This window comes from Pristiophorus japonicus, chromosome 5 (assembly GCF_044704955.1).
Source record: "Pristiophorus japonicus isolate sPriJap1 chromosome 5, sPriJap1.hap1, whole genome shotgun sequence".
Lineage (NCBI taxonomy): Eukaryota > Metazoa > Chordata > Chondrichthyes > Pristiophoridae > Pristiophorus > Pristiophorus japonicus.
In genome coordinates, this window is record NC_091981.1 from 99,449,026 (window position 1) to 99,473,059 (window position 24,034).

The 24,034-nt window shown below is 44.1% G+C and overlaps 1 protein-coding gene across 1 annotated transcript in view; it reads left to right on the forward strand.

The window, feature by feature from the left end:
- Positions 1 to 24,034, forward strand: part of pde11al (phosphodiesterase 11a, like) — a 461,489-nt gene that overhangs the window by 271,691 nt on the left and 165,764 nt on the right. Inside the window, exons 7-8 of the mRNA XM_070879912.1 lie at positions 16,618 to 16,693; positions 18,322 to 18,389. Coding sequence (XP_070736013.1) covers positions 16,618 to 16,693; positions 18,322 to 18,389 — 144 coding nt within the window. The remainder of the gene's footprint in view (positions 1 to 16,617; positions 16,694 to 18,321; positions 18,390 to 24,034) is intronic.

A 24,034-nucleotide genomic window follows, 5' to 3' on the forward strand; every position in this document is an offset into this window, starting at 1 on the left:
TCAGAAGAGTCGGCAGACAGAATTCTACATATACTGTATAAGAGAAACTAAACTACTGTTCTACATATACTTCAGCCTTCTATATTAAATTCAAAAGATCAACACAGAATACTAGCAGCAAAATTTCCCACAATACTTCTACCTGTGGAACTTTCTGCCAGATAGAGCTATCATCTGGAATATTGAGGGTGAACTTTCATGAACATTCTTTTGCTCGCCCATCATAACTTTGGTAGAAGAGACTCTTAAACCATGGAAAAATGGCCCAAATTATTTTTTACACCATTTTTCTGGGGTGTCCATGGCATTTCTGCCAAAGTGACATCGAATGAGCCGGAGAATCCCCATGGACATTTACCCCTGTTCTCTCTTGTATGCAGAAGGTAAACTGCAGATGCAACAATCATGTGTTAAACCAGAGATTATTTTGTTTTGTTGGGAATTTCCTCCACTCTGCTCTCAAGGCATTAGGCCCCACTGCAGAATGGTACCAAAGGCTCTGATAGATGTCTTCATTCTAGTGTGAAGCTTAAGCTTTTCATCTCTTTCCACCCCCCCACCCTCACCCCACCTCTCCCACCTTCAATTATTCAGAGGATCTGGGGGAAGGCAAAGGTAGAAAGCAATTCTGCGACATGCTTCACATCATCCTTGCCTCCCTGTTTTCCAGTGGCCGGTCTTTTTGGGGGAAACAGTGTCTGTCTATATGTTGGCGGGTGCATGCAAATGCTAAATACAGAAGCCGCCTCTTAAGCTTTGACATCCAACATTCAGATGTTGCTGGAGGGGACTACCAGCCAAAAAGAGTGGAGCAACCTGTGCAAAAAAAAAACAGAGCACTGCTGTGCACATTGTATCGGTCCCATTAGTTCAAATCAAAACTTCCAGTTTCAAAATAATGCTAAGATCAGGCAGCTCACTGGCCAACTCTTTTTCTCACTACTGGAGCAGCTCTGCAGCCTTATTATGGCGTGGCTCCTCAGGTGAGGTCAAGAAGCCCGCCTCCCATATGTTAATGATTCTGGGACCAAAAATATGGCTGCAGTTCAGGGATGGGGCGTCTCTGGAGCAATAGAAGTCCAGCCCTGTCAGAGATGTGCCCCATTTAAGGTCTGATTTCTGCAGGCTATTTGATTGGTGAGGACATTGCAGCCAAGCCCTCTCCTGCTCTCACATACATTCAAACGTATGCAATTTGCAGTAGGAGTCAATGGGTGCTGATCAGGACTGGGAACCCTGGCTGATTTCCCGCTTCTCCAACCCTGAGGCACTGAACCCAATTGTTGGGCCTCAACTGCTACTCTAGCTGAGATTCCTGTTAAAGAATTCCTCCATTGCTTTGCACCCATTATTGGCAGCGAAGCTAATAATTGACGAAGCTTACCCTAAAAATCAAAGGCGGCAAAATCTCCCAAATATCCTCAAAAGCAGTCAGGAGAAAGGTGGCTAAAGAAAATGTCACCAACCAAATAGCAAAACAAAAGCTCTCAAAAAAATGTAGGAAGAGAAAAGTTGCTGTTGAATCTTCTTGTCGAGTATAAGAACTCTTCAAAATACTCACATTTTGGTAAATAATTTTCTTCTTAAAAATGTTAAAAACAACATATTATTTGACCAACTGTGAATAACAGGATATAAAGCCTGTAAAATCATATCTACAATGTTCATTGTCCATAGTCTTTGGCAATAGATTAAGTATTATAAATAATTACTAATCCAATATCAACATCACTAAAACAGATAATCTGGTCATTATCACATTGCTGTTTGTGGGGCCTTGCTTGGCACTAATTGGCTGCCACGTTTCCTACATTACAACAGTGACTACACTTCAAAAGTACTTAATTGGCTGTAAAACACTCTGGGACATCCTGAGGTTGTGAAAGGCACTATATAAATGCAAGTCTCTCTATATCCTATGAAGCAATCGTGACTTATGAATCTGCACCTGCAGAGTCCAGTTGTAAATGAATAGATCAACATTTCATATCCTTACAAGTGACTCATCCACTTCCAAACTTTCTGAATCATATGGCCTAATCATCATCACAGAGGGAAGATCATGTCACAGTGGTAATGAGGGAAAAGAAAGAAAACCAGACCATGGTTACTGATCCAGAATCAAAGAGAAATTCTGTTGAATTGAGTGGCAAGATGACACCATACCTTTGGGAGAATTTCCCTTAGGGTCACTTCTGCATAGTGCCAGAGACTCCAGTGAGAAAAACATAGCAACAGATTCAAGAGATGCAGACCTTGTACCACTCTGCTGCCCAGAGTCTGCAGCTGAAAATCTCGTAGAAATCAAAATAATTTTGAAGCTGTTCAGTTTGGTTTTGCTCAACTGTTCAACGACATGACAACAATTGGTCAACTTTATGCAATTTATCTGGGAACAGTGGGTGGAGAAGATTGGTACTATGGTTAATCAGCAACCCACATAAATCAACAAACTTCCTTCTTAGAGTTCTGGAACCTAGTTGTTATGAGTTCTCTGCAGGGATTGTTGGGATAATAAGCCACAACCACTGGAGCTTACGTGACACTCCAGAATATGACCTCGTGGGTGATCCTCTTTATGTCAGTTCCTCCCAAAATCCTGTAAGTAACTCTTTCTTGTAAATTTTGTAAATAGATAATATGGGGGGGGAGGGGGGGAGGGGTGAGGGGAAATTCTCAAAATGAAGATCCAAAGGGACGGGACTTCCACCTGCCTCTCATATGCACCACATCTCCTCACCCATTTTCTTGGGTCAGGTTCATTGTCTAGCATGGCAGCTTCCCAGCGGGATTTCCACTATCAAGAGGGAATGTGCCAGTGCAAAGGCAAAGAATCCTTTGCCTTGAGAATGCTGCTACAGCACCAGAGGCGGTGGCGAGGGATGATAAAGGGGCAGACGCCTGAGGGGGTCAGAGAGAAATGTTGGAGTATTTTTTCATTGCCTCTCCCAGGAAATTACATGGCTGCATGGGAGAGAGGTGAGGAAGGACCTGTTTAGTCATGATGCTCCAACCATCATGGAGTGGGGCAGGCTTGATGGAACAGTTGGTCTTTTTTTCCCCATAAATTTCATCTGTTCACAGAAGCATCATCCAAAGATCAAAAAGGAGGGCTCCCACTAAAGCCCTCAGTTGAGATCAAAGCCTTCAGCAGGTATGTCTCTGGGGCTGGCTGGAGGGCGAGCTGGCCACTACAATACCCTCTCGCTCCAATGGGGAAAACTGGGCTTTTACTGATGCTTTCCCAACCTACTAGCAGCTTCCACATGATAATCACAGCAAGTAGCAGTAAGTGGGGCAGAACAAAGGAGAATTTGCCAGGGACTTGATCAACATTCCCCCAGCACCACTTGCACATGGAAGACAGGGAAAGAGCAAGCCACAGTGTGGGGAGTGAAATCTTGGTTGAAGCGGTGAGACAGAAGTAGTCTTCACCGCCCAAATTTTCCACCACTTTTGGGCAAATCATGGAGGAGAATTTCCCCCATGTCTTTAGTTTAACAAATTGCTTAAATATTAAAATTTATTCCATTACATTTATTTCTATATTTTATCTTACGTGTATACATTGAGATGCTGTTTAACCTGCATATTATGAGTAGGCGTGCTGAGAGGGACACATAATATTTATGTTCATTATCAATTGTTTTACAACAATTATTTTGTTGCATGTTTAATCAAAGTCCCTCTGCTGCTGAATCCCAATTCATTGACATGAATGACAAATTTCAGCTGTCCATTGTTTCCATAACCGCCATCTGCTGGAGCTAAAGGGGCGCTAGAGCATTATCGCTAGGGCGAGGCAAATCCAGTGCCATGCACCAAATCCCTCCCTCCCCCCACCTCCCCTCAAATCACCACCGGTAGCAGTTATCGGCAGAAACGTCAACAGCAGGTGGATCAGGACGTCAGTGAGTGTGCAACCGTCACTGACCGACCGATTTGGGAAATTGATTGCTGCCACCTACCTTAGTGCCTGGAGTAAACAGAGACAGGGAGAACTGTTGTGAACACCAGGAAGCTGGCTCCAGGCACATTAAATAAATGGATCATCAGTAATGACTTGCAGCTGTCAGGTTAGTGCAATTTCAGTGGTCTCTTGTCAGTTTCACATTCTCTAACAGTTTCATTCAGTAATTTCAAGGTTATTTTGTATCAGCAGTATTGTGGCAACTAAAAAGTAGCTACATTTATTCTTCAAAAGAATCAAACTACTAGACTTGGTTATATTAATGGGGGCTGTACTGGCAGTCGACCTCGTACTCCAGGCTCTCCGGCAGAGGGTGCGGAGGCAGCGAGAAAACTGGAACCTGTGCCCAGAGGGAGGAGGAGGGACACCAGGGCTCTCAACAGGAGGCCTTAATCTCTGAGGGTATTCAGAGAGCACCTCTCCTACCTCCAATTAAATGAGGAGCAGCATATTAGAAGGCTCCGCTTCACAGAGCACGGCTCACTCAGTGGCAGTCAAGGTCACCGTCGCCCTCAATTTCTTCACCAGAGGATCATTCCATTCTGCAACAGGAGACATAGCTAACATCTCTCAGTTCGCCATCCATCACTGCATCCGGGAGGTCACAGAGACGCTCTACAGTAGAAGGGATTACATTTCCTTCCCCATCATGAGAGAAGCAGGAAGACCGTGCATGTGGTTTTGCCAGGATAGCGGGTTTCCCCATGGTGTAGGGCGCCATTGATTGCACCAGCGTGTCTTTGCAGACACTGCATAACAATTCTGAGATCTTCCGTAACCGCTTAATGTACAGTTTGGGTGCGACCACAGACAGCGAATCCTCACTGTCAATACCCGCTATACTTGCAGCAGCCACAATGCCTTCATCCTGTACCAGGACTCGTCCAGCCACCACGTCAAGCTCGGGGCTGGCTGCTCGGAGACAAGGGGTATCCGCTTTGCCAGTTGGCTCATGACGCCCCTCCGCAACCCCAACCCTCCTACCTAGCACTCATAGAATGAGAGCTATGCTATCACCAGGAATATCATTGAGCAGACCATCGGGCAACTGAAGCAATGGTTCCACTGTCTTGACTGCTTGGAAGGAGCCTGACAGTACTCGGCTGAGTGGGTGTCCCATTTCGTGGCGGTCTACTGCATGCTCCACAACTTGGCCATCATGAGGGCCCAGCCCTTGCCACCAGGGAGTGCGGAAGCATTTCAGGAGGGAGAGAGAAAGGGAGGAGGAGGAGGAAGAGGATGAGCGGAAGAGGAAGATGTGGAGCGAGGGGCGAGCGAGCGAGGGGTGAGCGACTCAATCGGCCTTTTGGAAAGGCAGTATGTGATTACACTATCAGATTACGGTTGGATCGAATTAAACCCCAGCTCCCCGTTGCTCACCACATCCCCGTCGCAGGCCATATCATAGCGCAAAGCTGAAATGAAACAACACAAAAGAACCAAACTGAATTAATACATCAAAAATCAGTGAACACATATTTACAACAACAATATTAATTATTCACCCTTGTACAATCCCTTAATGCTTGTCATTACTATGCCTTTGCCTACTCTAGTGCTCCTATGAAGCATTGGCCCAGTGGCAGGCTGCTGTCAGGAAGTGGCAGGAGGCCCTCGCCTCTAGCGACATTGACCCCCTTGGGGATAACGGTATGTTCATCCCTACTACTCCTTCTCACATCCCATTTCCCCTTCACCCCACAAGTGTTTCACACTTTCCAGCTAATCATGCTGTATGCATGCTTTTCTCCCTTCCTGCCCCCCCTCCCCTCACCTGAATCTGACTCTTGTGCCTTTATGCTTTCAGATAATGAGCGAGGCGGGAGAAGGAGGAGGAGGAGGAACATCACATCGCGTCACTGCATGTCTCACCCGCAGGCACCAGCTCAGATACTGGCACTACATGTTCTTTAGAGGCTAGTGCAGAAGTGGGATATGCACAGTTTGATGCACCTGGGGTGAGTGGGCTGCAGCAAGACCAGGGGGAAAGGGTAGCCCGGGGGCCAACTTACGTGTGAGTTCTGCTGCACAGGACTCAGATGAGGACCTCAATTGCGAGGCGTTTAGAAGAAGGGTGATGGGCATACACACGGAGATGATATGTGCAATGGCAAGGACGCCCGAGAGTTGCTCGGCAATGGTAAGGAGCGTGGAGGAGTCTGCCTCCAACATTGTACAAGGCTCTGCGCACACCATAGAGCCTATCCTTTCCAGTCTGCAAAGGATGGTAGACTCCCAGAGAGAGATCACGGCAACCCAGACCTGATGCTGCATGGAATGGGCAAACTGGCAGCTTCCATTGCAGCACAGGCAGAACCAACACAACCTTTTAGTGCTCTAATGCAGTCTATTCTCGGTGGCATCCAATCTCAAACTGTTCTCATAGTCTCAGTTTGATGCCACGCAAGCTCTGACTGCTCGGAATGCTGAGGTGCTGCCGCTGGGGAGTGGCAGTGAGTCAGTGGAGCAGGAATTTGCTGCCCTCTCTCAGGAGGATAGCATTTCTGCCACTACTGCCACTCTGCCATTGCACTTGTCACTGCCGGTCTTCCACAACAACTTCTCATACACCTCCATCAACCTTTAACTGTCATCTGTGCATTGCTCCTTCAAATAGCTTAGCTGAAGTCAAGTCATCTGTGACGCCATCAGACCCGCTCCAGTTAATTGGTCGGAAAATCCAGAAGTCTGATTCAATTGAAGTAGCTTTGTTAAAAAGCCATTGCAAGATGCGCCACTTCAACGTCCGAGCTCCCCACGCGATCCACAAGCACCTCATTCATTCCGACAGCAAAGTAAAAACAATGGGGCAGAAATTCCTCTCGAGGCCTTCCCGTGGGCAAAGCACTAAATAATAGACATAAAATGCGCACTTACCTGAAGCTGCTGCGCTCGCTCAAAATCACGATCCACAGGCCTCCTCTCCCAGCGCGTGCTCGTAGGGACGTGCGCAGGAGTCACTTGTGCCTGGACACCCAATCACAGGTAAGTATTTATTCATTCATTGTAATAGGAGCGTCGGCGGCAGTCGGGAGCAGCGTCGGAGGTGCGTGGAGAGGCCTATAAAAGGCGTACTTGTGCAGCTACAGGGAGAAGGCAAAAAAGAAACAGAAAGGTGACGTCACAGCCAAGGGGGTAAGTGATTGGCTGGTGATTGGTGAGTAGTTTTTCTTTTTTCTCTTCTCTAACAGTGAGTAAACTTTAGCATTGCTGTTGCTTATCTAAGGGTTAAGTCATGGCAGGACAGCTCAGTCACGTGTTATGCTCCTCCTGTACCATGTGGGAACTCAGGGACGACACCAGTGTTCCTGACGACTACGTGTGCGGGAAGTGTATCCGCCTCCAGCTCCTGACGGATCGCATTGTGGAGTTGGAGCTGAGGGTGGATTCACTCTGGAGCATCCACGATGCTGAGAATGACATGAGTAGCACGTGTAGCGAGTTGGTTGTACCTCAGGGAAAGGGTCCACGGCCAGATAGGGAATGGAAGACCAGCAGGAAGAGCAGTGTAAGGAAGGTAGTGCAGGGGTCCCCTGTGGTCATCCCCCTGCAAAACAGATACACCGCTTTGGGTACTGTTGGGGGGGATGACTCATCAGGGGAGGGCAGCAGCAGCCAAGTTCATGGCACCATGGCTGGCTCTGTTGCACAGGAGGGCAGGAAAAAGAGTGGGAGAGCGATAGTGATAGGGGATTCAATTGTAAGGGGAATAGATAGGCGTTTCTGCGGCCGCAACCGAGACGCCAGGATGGTATGTTGCCTCCCTGGTGCAAGGGTCAAGGATGTCTCGGAGCGGGTGCAGGACATTCTAAAAAGGGAGAGAGAACAGCCAGTTGTCGTGGTGCACATTGGTACCAACGACATAGGTAAAAAAAGGGATGAGGTCCTACGAAACAAATTTAAGGAGCTAGGAGCTAAATTAAAAAGTAGGACCTCAAAAGTAGCAATTTCGGGATTGCTACCAGTGCCACGTGCTAGTCAGAGTAGGAATCGCAGGATAGCGCAGATGAATACGTGGCTTGAGCAGTGGTGCAGCAGGGAGGGATTCAAATTCCTGGGGCATTGGAACCGGTTCTGGGGGAGGTGGGACCAGTACAAACCGGACGGTCTGCACCTGGGCAGGACCGGAACCAATGTCCTAGGGGGAGTGTTTGCTAGTGCTGTTGGGGAGGAGTTAAAGTAATATGGCAGGGGGATGGGAACCAATGCAGGGAGACAGAGGGAAACAAAAAGAGACAAAAGCAAAAGACAGAAAGGAGATGAGGAAAAGTGGAGGGCAGAGAAACCCAAGGCAAAGAACAAAAAGGGCCACTGTACAGCAAAATTCTAAAAGGACAAAGGGTGTTAAAAAAACAAGCCTGAAGGCTTTGTGTCTTAATGCAAGGAGTATCCATAATAAGGTGGATGAATTAACTGTGCAAATAGATGTTAACAAATATGATGTGATTGGGATTACAGAGACATGGCTCCAGGATGATCAAGGCTGGGAACTCAACATCTAGGGGTATTCAACATTCAGGAAGGATAGAATAAAAGGAAAAGGAGGTGGAGTAGCATTGCTGGTTAAAGAGGAGATTAATGCAATAGTTAGGAAGGACATTAGCTTGGATGATGTGGAATCTATATGGGTAGAGCTGCAGAACACCAAAGGGCAAAAAACATTAGTGTGAGTTGTGTACAGACCTCCAAACAGTAGTAGTGATGTTGGGGAGGGCATCAAACAGGAAATTAGGGGTGCATGCAATAAAGATGCAGCAGTTATAATGGGTGACTTTAATATGCACATAGATTGGGCTAACCAAACTGGAAGCAATACGGTGGAGGAGGATTTCCTGGAGTGCAGAAGAGATGGTTTTCTAGACCAATATGTCGAGGAACCAACTAGGGGGGAGGCCATCTTAGACTGGGTGTTGTGTAATGAGACAGGATTAATTACCAATCTCGTTGTGCGAGGCCCCTTGGGGAAGAGTGACCATAATATGGTGGAATTCTGCATTAGGATGGAGAATGAAACAGTTAATTCAGAGACCATGGTCCAGAAATTAAAGAAGGCTAACTTTGAAGGTATGAGGCGTGAATTGGCTAGGATAGATTGGCGAATGATACTTAAGGGGTTGACTGTGGATGGGCAATGGCAGACATTTAGAGACCGCATGGATGAACTACAACAATTGTACATTCCTGTCTGGTGTAAAAATAAAAATGGGAAGGTGGCTCAACCGTGGCTATCAAAGGAAATCAGGGATAGTATTAAAGTCAAGGAAGTGGCATACAAATTGGCCAGAAATAGCAGCGAACCTGGGGACTGGGAGAAATTTAGAACTCAGCAGAGGAGGACAAAGGGTTTGATTAGGGCAGGGAAAATGGAGTACGAGAAGAAGCTTGCAGGGAACATTAAGACGGATTGCAAAAGTTTCTATAGATATGTAAAGAGAAAAAGGTTAGTAAAGACAAACGTAGGTCCCCTGCAGTCAGAATCAGGGGAAGTCATAACGGGGAACAAAGAAATGGCGGACCAATTGAACAAGTACTTTGGTTCGGTATTCACTTAGGAGGACACAAACAACCTTCCGGATATAAAAGGGGTCAGAGGGTCTAGTAAGGAGGAGGAACTGAGGGAAATCCTTATTAGTCGGGAAATTGTGTTGGGGAAATTGATGGGCCTGATGGACTGCATCCCAGAGTACTTAAGGAGGTGGCCTTGGAAATAGCGGATGCATTGACAGTCATTTTCCAACATTCCATTGACTCTGGATCAGTTCCTATCGAGTGGAGGGTAGCCAATGTAACCCCACTTTTTAAAAAAGGAGGGAGAGAGAAAACAGGGAATTATAGACCGGTCAGCCTGACATCGGTAGTGGGTAAAATGATGGAATCAATTATTAAGGATGCCATAGCAGCGCATTTGGAAAGAGGTGACATGATAGGTCCAAGTCAGCATGGATTTGTGAAAGGGAAATCATGCTTGACAAATCTTCTGGAATTTTTTGAGGATGTTTCCAGTAGAGTGGACAAGGGAGAACCAGTTGATGTGGTATATTTGGACTTTCAGAAGGCTTTCGACAAGGTATCACACAAGAGATTAATGTGCAAAGTTAAAGCACATGGGATTGGGGGTAGTGTGCTGACATGGATTGAGAACTGTTGTCAGACAGGAAGCAAAGAGTAGGAGTAAATGTGTACTTTTCAGAATGGCAGGCAGTGACTAGTGGGGTACCGCAAGTTCTGTGCTGGGGCCCCAGCTGTTTACACTGTACATTAATGATTTAGATGAGGGGATTAAATGTAATATCTCCAAATTTGCGGATGACACTAAGTTGGGTGGCAGTGTGAGCTGCGAGGAGGATGCAATGAGGCTGCAGAGTGACTTGGATAGGTTAGGTGAGTGGGCAAATGCATGGCAGATGAAGTATAATGTGGATAAATGTGAGGTTATCCACTTTGGTGGTAAAAACGGAGAGACAGACTATTATCTGAATGATGACAGATTAGGAAAAGGGGAGGTGCAACGAGACCTGGGTGTCATGATACATCAGTCATTGAAGATTGGCATGCAGTTACAGCAGGCGGTTAAGAAAGCAAATGGCATGTTGGCCTTCATAGCGAGGGGATTTGAGTACAGGGGCAGGGAGGTGTTGCTACAGTTGTACAGGGCCTTGGTGAGGCCACACCTGGAGTATTGTGTACAGTTTTGGTCTCCTAACCTGAGGAAGGACATTCTTGCTATTGAGGGAGTGCAGCGAAGGTTCACCAGACTGATTCCCGGGATGGCGGGACTGACCTATCAAGAAAGACTGGATCAACTGGGCTTGTATTCACTGGAGTTCAGAAGAATGAGAGAGGACCTCATAGAAACGTTTAAAATTATGATGGGTTTAGACAGGTTAGATGCAGGAAGAATGTTCCCAATGTTGGGGAAGTCCAGAACCAGGGGTCACAGTCTAAGGATAAGGGGTAAGCCATTTAGGACCGAGATGAGGAGAAACTTCTTCACCCAGAGAGTGGTGAACCTGTGGAATTCTCTACCACAGAAAGTTGTTGAGGCCAATTCACTAAATATATTCAAAAAGAAGTTAGATGTAGTCCTTACTACTAGGGGGGTCAAGGGGTATGGCGAGAAAGCAGGAATGGGGTACTGAAGTTGCATGTTCAGCCATGAACTCATTGAATGGCGGTGCAGGCTAGAAGGGCCGAATGGCCTACTCCTGCACCTATTTTCTACATTTCTATGTTTCTATGTAACTTACGAATCTCCTATTACAATGAATGCGAAAAATCCCAAAATGCACAAAAACCACATAAAACATTTAAAAACACCTCACACAATACACTAAAAAACATGTATAACAACTTTAATTTCTATTCAAGAAAAAAAATTGGCAATTTTTTAAAAAAGTTAAGGTTCGGATTTAAACTAACATTACCTGAGTGGGCAGGGTTTTAACATAAATATGTTTTAAAAAATTTTATATTCATCTTGTTTTTTATAGGTTTTAAATTCTTACGCCTGTAAAAGTAGGCTATGCGCCTGCTTTTTCAGGCGCAAGATTTTTGAGGTCATTTTCCAGGCAAGATATGGGTAAATCCCGCAATCTTGCCTGTACAACTATCCTTGCTCCAGAGATGTCTACGATCGGTCATGCTCCAGCTTGACAGATCGGAAAACCCGGTTTTCAGCGCATGCTACCCCAATTTCTACCCCAATGTTTCAACTATTTAGATTAGTGTGTAACATGGATTTGTAAGCTAGTAGTGAGCTTCTGAATGGTAACCAAATTTCAGCTACAATAAACCTAGCTGTTTTTCTTTTGTCATTTAAGGCTATGATGTTGGGGCAGAATTTAATGGAGCGGGGTACCTCAAGGCGTGCCCAGTTAGTTAGACTTTTTCCTACACCCTTCAGCACCAATTTGTTTCGCCCTATATGTTGCTAGGAGTGCAAGCTGATAACGGTGCTGCAAGGGCAACAGGGCATCTCGGACTTTGGTGATCAACAGGACCATCAGTGTATCCCCTTAACCAATGAGATTAAGGATTTAGAAATAAACAGAGGGCAGACTGAGAAGGTGAGTGAATTAGAGTGAGCTAATTCAATGTCAAATCAGGTACAGAAAGAGAAAGAGAGAGAGGGAAAGAAAGATTGGATTAAGAGAGAGAAAAAAGAGAAAGGACAAGTAAGAAAAGAATTAAAAATTAAAAATTTAACATTTTTAAAATCGCCAATAATTCACTAACAGAATGAATGAGACTCCACACTTTTAAATTGTTCTTTTTCTGGTTCAGAGAGGTTCATTGACAGTCATGAACAATTGTCACATCGTTAAAATGGTACTTACGCTATTAGTTACTAGACTTAACTTTTTGTGCCAAGTTTAATGAAGAATTAATGTGCAAATGCAGCAACATCATGAAAATTATGGGGCTGTTAAATTGAGATGCATTTTCGCGAAGCTAACGGTGGAGCAGTGTAAGTTGTCCAGCAACTTGTGGCGATTCACAATTCACAGGGTATCTCTTCCTCAACATAAGTTGCTGGTTGATTTGCTCATTAATAACAGCATGCACCATTCACACCTAATTTTTTCAGCAAATTCTGACTCATTATGAGTTCCATAAACAATTGCTGGGAATATCCTGGGGGGGTGGGGGGGCTCTCTTGATTGGCTGTCATAACTTCGGTGGAAGATCAGCAGAAACCCCGGATAGACAGCATAGACTGACTTGCTGCTGGTCTATCGCCAAGGCTATGGCAGCAAATCGGGAGAACTCCTAAGAAAATTTCTGGTGAATGTGACACAAGAGCAACACAGGTGCATTAACCTGCTTGCAGTGCAATTTTCAAGTCCATTATTTAATTTGTATTTCTTTCTTAAATCAGAATGATATTCAGTGGTAGCCTGAATATGGCCTGGTCTGCTACTAGAATCAGCTTATGATCTTGGCTGCATGTGTCCAGGCAACAAAAGATGGCAGTGTGATGACACAAAGTCAGCATTCCCTGCATAGCTGAATTTCAAAGTTCAGATATATGCATCACTGTAAAAGCTGCAGAACCCGAGTCAGTCAGAGTGCCACTGTAAATCTAGAAATTAATAGCTACAGAATGAATCTCTCCTTATAATGAATCAATGCGCACTGAAAGCTTCTCCCAGATGCTCAGCACTGAGGTATCGTGCACAAGTAAATGTATTTGACACGTTGTTTTATTATGTGCAGAACAATTTGTACCCGGAAAGAACTAGAAAAAAAGATCACCATAGTAACAAAGGTTTTCCAGAATCCAAGGTTCAAAGGCTTACTTTCAGATGTTCACATTTATTTAGTGCACAGCTGAACACCCATTCTGAACACAGTGAGAGATCAGAGTATAATTTATAGTGATGCCACATCGATCAGATCACTGCTTCCGCAATTGCAGGAGATGCAGCAGTGATTAAAAAGAGAGATGTCAGTAGATGTATCCCAATTCCTGCTCGAAATCCTGGTGCCAGGTTTTACAACCCTTCTGAGACTTGACTGCTACAAATGAAGAAAAATCTATGCAATATTAAAGCAGCTGCTCCGTCTGTGATTAAAGCCATACAGACAGCACTAGTAGTTCAGTCATAAAGAAATGCCGAACCACAACCAGGGCGCTCTACATAAACATCAAAAATTAATATATTTATTAGAGAAAAAAGCAACTAATTTGGCCAAAGAGGCAAGTGATATAGTTGGTATACAAGCTAGCATACCAACATATACAAAGAATATATGGTCTACACAAAGGGGGTAATGTATTAAATGCAGACTGGCGAGAGGAGCTTTGTCAGTCTCTGCCACGATCGGAAAATCGCAGGCATCACATTCATGATTTCTTGTCAGACTCCCCATGTACTTAGAAAATTATCCCCCCTTAAATTTGTCCTTCAACAAAAAAAAAGTCTAATTTTCTACATGGTTATTTACCCTCTAATAAAATCACAGGAATGCAAGGGCTGACAGGTGTGATATTTGAGAATGTGATTTCATTCTATGGTCTATTGGTAACATATCTTTAAAGTCTTTAATTGTGTACTGCAATGCAGATGGCACAGCTAGAGTCTTTATTTGGGATCTGTAATTTTGCTATATGGTAGGTCACCCGGCTTCAATCTCTTGGGCTCTACCATGGTCTAATTTTATCACATCCATGAGATATGGTAGCGAACGTTTGAATGGGAGGGAGTTGTTTGTTTAGATTGCTGAAAAAATAAAAATAAATCGGAGAAGGATCTTTTATGGTTCTGCATTAAAGAAAAATTGCCATCTCAACAAGGGAGGGAGGAACAACAACATTGGGGGAATTTTAATCCAAAGAAACAGGTGGGTTTGTGTTAGGTGGTATGTTAAAAAGTGTTAATTGTCTGAATCCTGACCAGACCCTGCCTCCAACTTGCCCAATCCCAGTTCTAAGTGGGGGACAGGGGGCGCCCACTCTCAGGAGGCGGGTCGCCTATTTAAATATTAGAATGAGCACTAAAGGAGTTCTGCATTGTTAGAGGTGCTACTGTTGAATCAAAAAGGTAAACCAAGGCATCTCTTAGCATTTCAGATGGATGTTCGCGATCTTGCAACACTATCTGAAGGTGATGTCCTGGCCAACACTGTTTCTTCAACTAATACAATAGATGAACTATTTGTTCATTTCATTACTGTTTGTGCGACATTATTCTATGCAAAATGTCTGCTGGGTTTACCTACATCACAACAGTGACTACACTTCAAAGAAGTTAATTTTACACTAAATGCTTTGGGACATTTTTGAGAGATGTGATGAGGTGATATATAAATGTAAGCTTTTTCCTGCTTGTGTGCCTAGGCTGAGATTATGAGCACCAGCCACAAATTCTAACACCAGCCATTACTGCGCCAAAAAAAGAGATATTTAAAGGTGTTTGAACAGTAACCCAATTTGGACCAGTTCTGATTCCAAAAATAGTCTATTAAAAAAAGTGGTGATGCAGATCTGAGGAAGGACAATTTTTCAGTCCTGACTTCACCTGTGCCTGCAATGTTATTTTCTAAGTTGTAGCAAAAGTTTCTTCGCAGGTTGATTTTAATGATAGCAATAGTGTCTATTGTGTGTTAGATAGAAGAAATAAGTCATACTTTTATTCACATATTGGGGATTTAGTAGGTGTGGGGATGGGTGGGGGGGGGGCGTAGATCAAGGTTCAGGTTTAGTTTTGCTTTAGGGGAATGATGAATGTCTGTCCAACTTCCTTTCAGTCTAATGGGAGAGAGGGATGAGCCTTGATGAGCTCCCTGGTAGATCTTAAAATTTTCCCAGCTTTTCTTGGTGAGTTGCCTAATTTATTCTTCTACTTTGGAATAACCACATTTTGCATATTTGAAAATCAAATGCAAGCACGATTGGGATTTGAAACGGGCTAATTTACAGTGTAATTGCCAACAGTATAATTACTGTATCAAATGATCTGTTGAACTCGTTTATATAGCTGAGGCCCTCCCAACCACAGGGGGTAGTAAGTGAAAGGGATGAAAAAATAGTTGGGAAATAGGGACATAAATAGATTCAGAAAAAAATAGGAAATAATTTGTAAAAAGTCAATGCATTTTAGTAAGAATCAAACATGTTTGCAATGCCAAACTTTATTTCAGATTTAAAATAATTCCCTATGAGTGAATCAAAACATTAATCTTCCTGCTTCAATTTTTAATGTGTATTACAAACAGTGTCAGTTTGGTTCAATTTGTAATATATGTTGCCTCTGGACCAGAAGGTCTTGGTTCATGCCTCCTCCACCAGGATTTGAACTCATAACCTAGGCTGACACTGCATGGAGTATCTGCATTGTCAGAAGTCCTGCCTTTTCGAATAGATATTAAACCCGAGTTCCTGTCCATCGTGATAGTATCCAGGTGGACATTAAAGATTACATGGCACCATTTGAAAAAGAGCAGAGAACTGTCCTGGCTAACATTTGTGTGTTAGCCAATACCACCAAAATATATTCATCACATTGCTGTTTGCGCAACTTGGTGATAAGAAAATAAGAAATAGGAACAGGAGTAGGCCATACGGCCCCTCGAGCCTGCTCCGCCATTCAATATCATGGCTGACCTGATTATGGACTCAGCTCCACTTCCCTGCCCGTTCCCCATAACCCCTTATCGTTCAAGAAACTGTCCATTTCTGTCTTAAATTTATTCAATGTCCCAGCTTCCACAGCTCTCTGAGGCAGCAAATTCCACAGATTTACAATCCTCTGAGAAGAAATGTTTCCTCATCTCTCTTTTAAATGGGCAGTCCCTTAGGCTATGGAGCTGCCTTATTTGCCTACACAATAGCAGTTAATGCACTTGAAAATAATTCATCATGCTTTGAAGTGTTTTGATATGATGGGCACTATATCAATGCAAGTATTATTATGACCTGATTGCCAGACAGTGGCTATACTTATTTAGGCTCAGCCACAAAATTTATCCTCTTCTACTAGGAGGGGAAAAGGAAGAGTTAACTGTCTTTGCAGTGATCAAAACTTTAAAATAATCATACAACATTACTATAGAATGAATTTTGTCTTAAAGATAATGTCTTTCATGTTCTGGAAAAACTAAAATGTTAATGATGCTCGTCTTTTCACTGTCTATTTACTTTTCAGGCAGACCAGATGTCTGGTTTTCACATACGCTCAGTGCAGTGTGTTCCCATCTGGAACAGTAATCATCAGATCATTGGTGAGTGGAGACACCAATATAAATTTAACAATGTTTTTATCCACAAAAAAATGGTTTTCATGCCGATTTCCTCCTCAGCGCGTGCACCCGTGAAACTGGGGCCAATCTGAATAGTGTCCGTAACTGTAGCTTTCTATTAGATGCTGCACACACTGCAAAACTGCACATTTAAGCAGGACTTTAAACATGATGCAATTCTCTTTGTTCACTTTTTTTTCCATTTCTGCACAAGAAGATTACTTCTGGATGTTGTTTAGAGCCAACTAGCTGCTCTTCTAATTTGGGGTGGGGGAAGGAGGGGGATCTGGCTGTCCTGGTGGCTTTATCTGGCAAGTAGCTCAACTATTCAGACCAGGAAGATGCCAGATTTGGTTGGTGCAGATTTAGTTGATTGAAGCGGAGTGCTGAAATTGACATCAGCATCTTTGAATAAACTGATGGCTTTGCTTAGAATCCCCATCATAAATAACATCTTCTAGTTCCATATGTATAGGCAACTCATCTTTTTCTAAATGTGGTAATGTAATTTAATACTGTGAATTATTTTTCACATCACTACTGAAATGGAGAGAGACTTTTAACACTGATTATTGGCTGCTTGGATGTACATCATACAAGTGGAATCACACATACATAAAATGGGCAGTCAATAAAATATGCACACAAATGTATCACAGCAGGATAACTTGAAAAATTGTTAATAGGAACATCTAGTTTGCAAGTCTGGATTTCCTGAAGTTTCTGTGAAGTCTGCACTTTTTGAATAATGACCAATGCAAAAATATTTAATGTTTTATGTTGAGTAGCACTATCACTACTGGTAATATCAATGTTTTTTAATGTTATCATCAAAGTTGCCCACCCTTTCACCCTAGCCTTTGGAATGGTATTGCTCCTTTAAAGGACAGCAGTATTTTCCTTACCATTGCAGTTAACCTGACAGTTTGTGCTGGAGTGCAGGCACTACTTCTAGCTCATTTTGAGTTCCGGACAATAGGTCTTCTTCTGAGTTCGGAAGAATTAGTGTTAAACCAAAGTTAGAAACCAATTAGGTCTAAGATCATGTGGGGAGGGGTGACTATTCGATTGCTCAAACACAAACCTCAGTATTAAATTTTAGATGATCAAAATGTTTGAACCTCTGAATCAATATGCAAATTCAAAGTAACATTGTCCCAAGCGCATGCCTATGCTTATTGCCAAGCAAGATGAGCCAGATCAGGATCAATTGTGCATTAAGAACAGAGCATTAACAAGTCACAGAGCCTAAGAACTCTGAAATATTGTGTGGAGTTGATATTAAAAGAGCCTGAAGGCTTTGTAATGTTGCTACATTTTGACTACATTTGCTCCAGAAATTAATATTTTATTAGTTATTGATTAGTGTGGGTAATCATCTATATAAAATTGGTTGATTGTGTCTAATATATTTTTGTATTGTAATATTCAAAATAGATTATTATATTTGTTATTTCTTTCACCTACTCTACAATGATAGGGAACAAACTAGTTATAATCAGTATCAATGCAGTAAAGTAATGAGCTTTACCAGCTATAAAAGGAAATCAAAGGGTGAAAATTCTTCAATTCTTAGAAATAATTACAGTTGAATATTTTTTCTGCTATAGGAGTTGCTCAGATACTTAACAGGCTGGATAGAAAAACATTTGATGATGCCGATCAAAGATTGTTTGAGGTGAAATTATTACTTGTCCTATACTATAATGATTGTAAATTGTACTCGTACCTGTTCAGAAATGCAATATTTATCTCATTCAGTGTCTTACAGCCTGACTTTGACACTTTACAGATGCAAGTCTGAGCAAAAAATTGATTGTTGCATGAGGCTTTTGGAGTTTAAATATCAATTGCAAAGTGCCCTTAATGGTTATCTCTTTCACTTTGCTGATTGAACCAATGTATGACTGTCATTGCTATTCACAGGCCTCATCATGTGAGCAGTCACTTGTGGTAACTATGTTGATACTCAGACTTTTGATGGGAAAAACACTGCTAATACTTAGAGAAATACTGATATCAGTTAACCCATTCATGAATTAAACTGTTCAAAGAATGATGAAATATCCTTTTATCCCTAACAATTTCTGGTGATTTTAAAATATTTTAATTTTACATCATTAAGGGAAAAGACTATGACAAATCACCAAACTCAAAAGAGGGGGCTGAATCAGCATTACCGATCAGAGCTGAACTGTAATTATTTTTAGTGCGTCAGTAGCAATGCTGTATGACTAAACAGTAAATAACATCAATGCCTTAAAAATGTTCTTTTATTCAGCGGTGCAAACACCAATAATGAGTCAATTATGGGGAAAGATTTTCTCTGTGCGCCATGTGTAACAAAATTATAAACGTGTTATTTCGAAATGGGTTTATGATTTTGTTGCATTTAGTGTGTTGCGGAAATCTTCCATCATCAATGTGCGACTAGTGTTCTTTGTATTGGCACAACAGAATTCTATTGAAACATCAATTAGCAAGAACCTCAGATGCTACAAAACTAACTGAGGTCATTTCCTCACCTGAGTCATGCACATCAACATCAGTAAAGCTTTAAAATGTCAACTCTTGTAACTATTATTCATACTACACTCAGATGTAGGGTAGTGGTGGTGATTTTGACGTGAGGTACAGTGCAATTTACCAATTGCTGGGATTTCTCTATGAAAACAAAAGGGATCATTTTACAAATTTTCACTCCTATAAAACAATCACTTAAATCAAAGGTTAGGTTACAAATATGCTGCTTGGACAAGCATTACATTGAAAATGGAGCTACTTCTCGCCAACACTTTCAAGTGTTGATTGGTGATGAGCAACACAGTTTCTCAATAAAATAATATATTTCTTTGTTTGTGCAGTGGCTTATTTAGCAATTTGTGGAAACCTGTAATATATTATTTGAGCATAGTGGCATGACATGTACAGAATCTAATGAAGGAGTTGTACATTTTAGGGATAAGGGGCAAGATCTTATGGATGAGGTAAGAAAACACTGATGTAATTTTCATGCTTAATGTGGTGAAGGATGCTGGTGTTGGGGAACAGAAAATATTTCTACTTTTTGGAATAAGTGTCAGTATTAAATATTTTCTGGTCAGCTGCAGCTTGAACAGATATAATTAAAGTTCCCCTTACTCAACAATTGTTTAGTCTTAGTCTGGCAAGGGGACATTCATGATGAAGGAACGCAGTGGACATCCATTTTGTTCTCTCTCATGCTTATTTGTCATGTCATAACCAGAACTCCATAGAATTCCACAGGGTTCTCCTGATCCCCACCGTACCTTCAGCAGAAACCTTGCACAAAAAGAGTGTTGATGCTGTTTCACCAGCGTTTCCAATGATCTTCTGCCGGGTTTACAAAGGGTGGGTTGGCAGAATCTCTCTGGAATTTCCAGACATATGTGTTGCATATTATTTTGTGCATTGAATTATATGTTGATTAATTTTTCGTAGTAAAAAGGAAATACAATCAACATATTGTTGAAACATAGCAAAACTAAAAACCTAAAGACTGATAAAGATAGTAATAAGTGTGTGCAATATATCAGAAGGGACTTGACACTGAAATTCTCTTTCTAAGTGAAAGGAATAAATTGCACTCCATTTATAGTACAGCCAATTTGTCCAGATAATCTGGACTGAAACAATTTTCCAAAACCAAACACATTAAAAGTAATGCACATTTCATGTGTTACAGTGTGCTGGAAAAACAATTTATCCAGATATTTTCTTCAATTGATGATAGTTGCAGATAATGTCAGTACATTAGTCACAATCTGACAGGATCCTTACTCACTCTGTGCTCTCAAAAGAGGGGGCCCAAATTTGCCCAGGAGTTGCTCAGTTTTTTTTGGAGCAACTTGATTTTTCTGGAGTATCTTAAAAAATCCCCATTCTGCACCTTTAATTTGCGCCAGTGTAAGTGAGTTAGTTAGGATTTTTTTTAAGTTTAGTTTTTTTTTCCCCAAAAGGGGGCGTTACCAGCCACCTACACCTGTTTTCACTATTTAAGCCAGTTTGGACAGCTAATAGTTGCTCCAAACTAACTTAGGCCAGCGTGTGTGGCCACACAGAAAACCTTTGCGGAGATTTAAGAAATCAGCGCAGGTAAGTGTTTTGTATGGAGAAAGAGTCAGACTGAACACTGAGCTCAAAGTAACAGCCCTTCTTGCCCTGGTTGACGTCTCGGTGTGAAAGCTGGTATTGTTGAATCATTTGTTGGGTCCTGCTGGGCTGCTGTGGATGATGGGTTCTGCTTCATGGTCAACCGTGATGCAGGTTGCCACTGGTGTGTATGTTGGGGGATTAAAGGAGGTAGGATCTAAGGTGGGTTGCTCAAGATAGTCCGTAAATCTGAGTTTGATTTGGTCCAAGTGTTTTCAGTCAATGAGTCCATTTGAAAGTTTGACCCGTAACACCCTGTTCCCCTCCTTGGCCATGACAGTTCCGGGAAGCCAATTGGGACCTTGTCCATAATTCAATACAAATACAGGATCATTGATTTCAATCTCATGTGACACATTTGTGCTATCATGGTATGTACCTTGTTGAAGCCACCTGCTCTCTACCTGTTCATGCAGATCAGGGTGAACTAATGAGAGCCTTGTCTTAAGTGCTCTTTTCATGAGCAGTTCAACAGGTGGGGTCCCAGTGAGTGACTGGGGTCTCGTGCGGTAGCTAAGCAGGACTCGGGATAGGCGAGTCTGCAGTGAGCCTTCAGTTACCCTCTTCAAGCCTTGCTTGATGGTTTGCACGGCTCTCTCTGCCTGACCATTGGACGCTGGTTTAAACAGGGCAGCTGTTTGATCCCGTTGCGGGTTATGAATTCTTTGAACTCAGCACTGGTAAAACATGGCCCGTTGTCGCTCACCAGGATATCAGGTAAACCGTGAGTGGCAAACATGGCCCGCAGGTTTTCAGTAGTGGCAGCGGACGTGCTAGCCGACATTATCTCTCATTCAATCCACTTGGAATATACGTCTACAACCACAAGGAACATTTAACCCAAGAACGGGCCTGCATAGTCAACGTGCACCCGAGACCACGGTTTGGAGGGCCAAGACCATAAACTTAGCGGCGCCTCCCTGCTTAACTGCGAGCATGTATTACATCGGTGAACGCAGGACTCTAAGTCCACATCGATACTGGGCCACCACACATGGGATCTGGCTATCGCTTTCATCATTACGATGCCTAGGTGGATACTGTGGAGGTCATTGATGAAGGTGTCTCTGCCCTTCTTGGGAACCACTACCCGATTACCCCACAGAAGGCAGTCTGCTTGTATAGACATTTCATCTTTGCGCTGCTGGAATGGCTTTATCTCTTCCTGCATTTCCACTGGAACACTGGACCAGCTCCCGTGAAGCACACAGCTTTTGACTAGAGATAATGGGCCCAAGTTTCGAGCCGCGCCTAGAACGGCGCAGTCCCGACCTGGATGCCCGTTTCTCGCGCCACAAAGTGCGCCTAAAAAAAACTTCCAGATTCTCCGGCTCCCTGCAGGTCCTCTGGCCCTCGGCGCAGCACAGCAGGAGCTGTAGGGGGCGGAGCCAGGTCCCTGCGCTGAAAACAGTGCCGGGACCTCTGCACATGCACTCTACAGTGGGTGCGCATGTGCAGTAGCTCCAGGCGCCCTAAACTGTGTGGGAGGGGCCGAAGCACGCAGCCCCTAGCCCTGGCCCAATGGCCTCACTGGGGCTGCGTGAATAAGGCTCCTCCCACACCCAGCTTCTGCTTCCTCCCGACCCGACTCAACTCCCGCTTCCCGCCCCTGCCTCCGGACCGGACCCGACACCGACACCGACTCCCACTTCCCCCTCCCCCCCCCGCCCCTGGACTGGACCCGACCCGACTCCCACTCCCCCCCCCCCCCCGCCCCCGCCTCTGGACCGGACCCGACACCGACACCGACTCCCACTTCCCCCTCCCCCCCCCGCCCCTGGACTGGACCCGACCCGACTCCCACTCCCCCCCCCCCCCCGCCCCCGCCTCTGGACCGGACCCGACACCGACACCGACTCCCACTTCCCCCTCCCCCCCCCGCCCCTGGACTGGACCCGACCTGACTCCCACTCCCCCCCCCCCCCCCCGCCCCCGCCTCCGGACCGGACCCGACACCGACACCGACCTCGACCCGACTCCTGCTTCCCACCCCCACGCCCCGACTGGACCCGACCTGACCTCCCTCCCCCCGACCTGACCTCCCTCTCCCTCCCTCCCCCCAACCCGAACCAAACCGACCTCCCTCCCACCACCCCCCAGACCCTGACCCACGCCCTCGACCCCGACCCGCGCTCTCCCCGACCCGACCCGCGATCCCGACCCGACCCAACGCCACCTACCTGTAAATCTGGTGCTGGCGACGGGCCCTGCCCGAAGTCATGGGCCCTGCCCGAAGTCTCAGGCCCGGCCAGGCCCGGCCCGTTCAGCCTCCCTCCCCCTTCTCCTTTGACGAAACTTTGAAAACAGGCGTAAGTGGCCGGACATGCCCCCTTTTGAAAAAAAAATTCTGTTCCAAAGTGAAACTGTTCTAACTGGAGCAAACTAAATGTCGAGAATTCCGATTTCTAAGATACTCCGTTCTACACCAGTTGCTCCTAAAAATCAGGAGCAAATCATGGCGAAACTTGGGGCCAATAAGGGGTCCTGGCTTGTCCAGGTTTTGATCTGCCGGGCAGTGACGGGTGATTGCTCACTCTCAAAAGCTTCCATAACCATGGCTAGATCTGCGGGCTGTGCCATTTTCACCCCTGTGATGGGCAATGGCAGCCTACTGAGACCATCGGCGCAGTTTTCTGTGCTGGCCTGTGGCAGATGGCGTAGTTGTATGTGAACGTGAGCGCCCATCTCTGGATGCGGGCCGATGCATTGGTATTTATCTCTTTACTCTCGGAAAACAGGGATATAAGTGGCTTATGGTCAGTTTCCAATTCGAATTTTAGCCCAAACAGGTATTGATACATTTTCTTTACCCCATAGACACACGCTAACGCTTCTTTCTCAATCATGCTGTAGGCTCTCTCAGCCTTAGACAGACTCCTGGATGCATAAGCAATCGGTTGCAGTTTCCTGAAATCATTAGCTTGTTGCAATACACACCCAACGCCATATGATGCATCACATGCTAGTACCAAACGCTTACATGGATCATACAACACAAGCAATTTGTTTGAGCATAACAATTTTCTCGCTTTTACAAAGGCATTTTCTTGGCTTTTGCCCCAAACCCATTCGTCCTCTTTTCATAGTAAGACATGTAGTGGTTCTAACAGTGTGCTGAGACACGGTAAGAAGTTACCAAAGTAGTTCAGG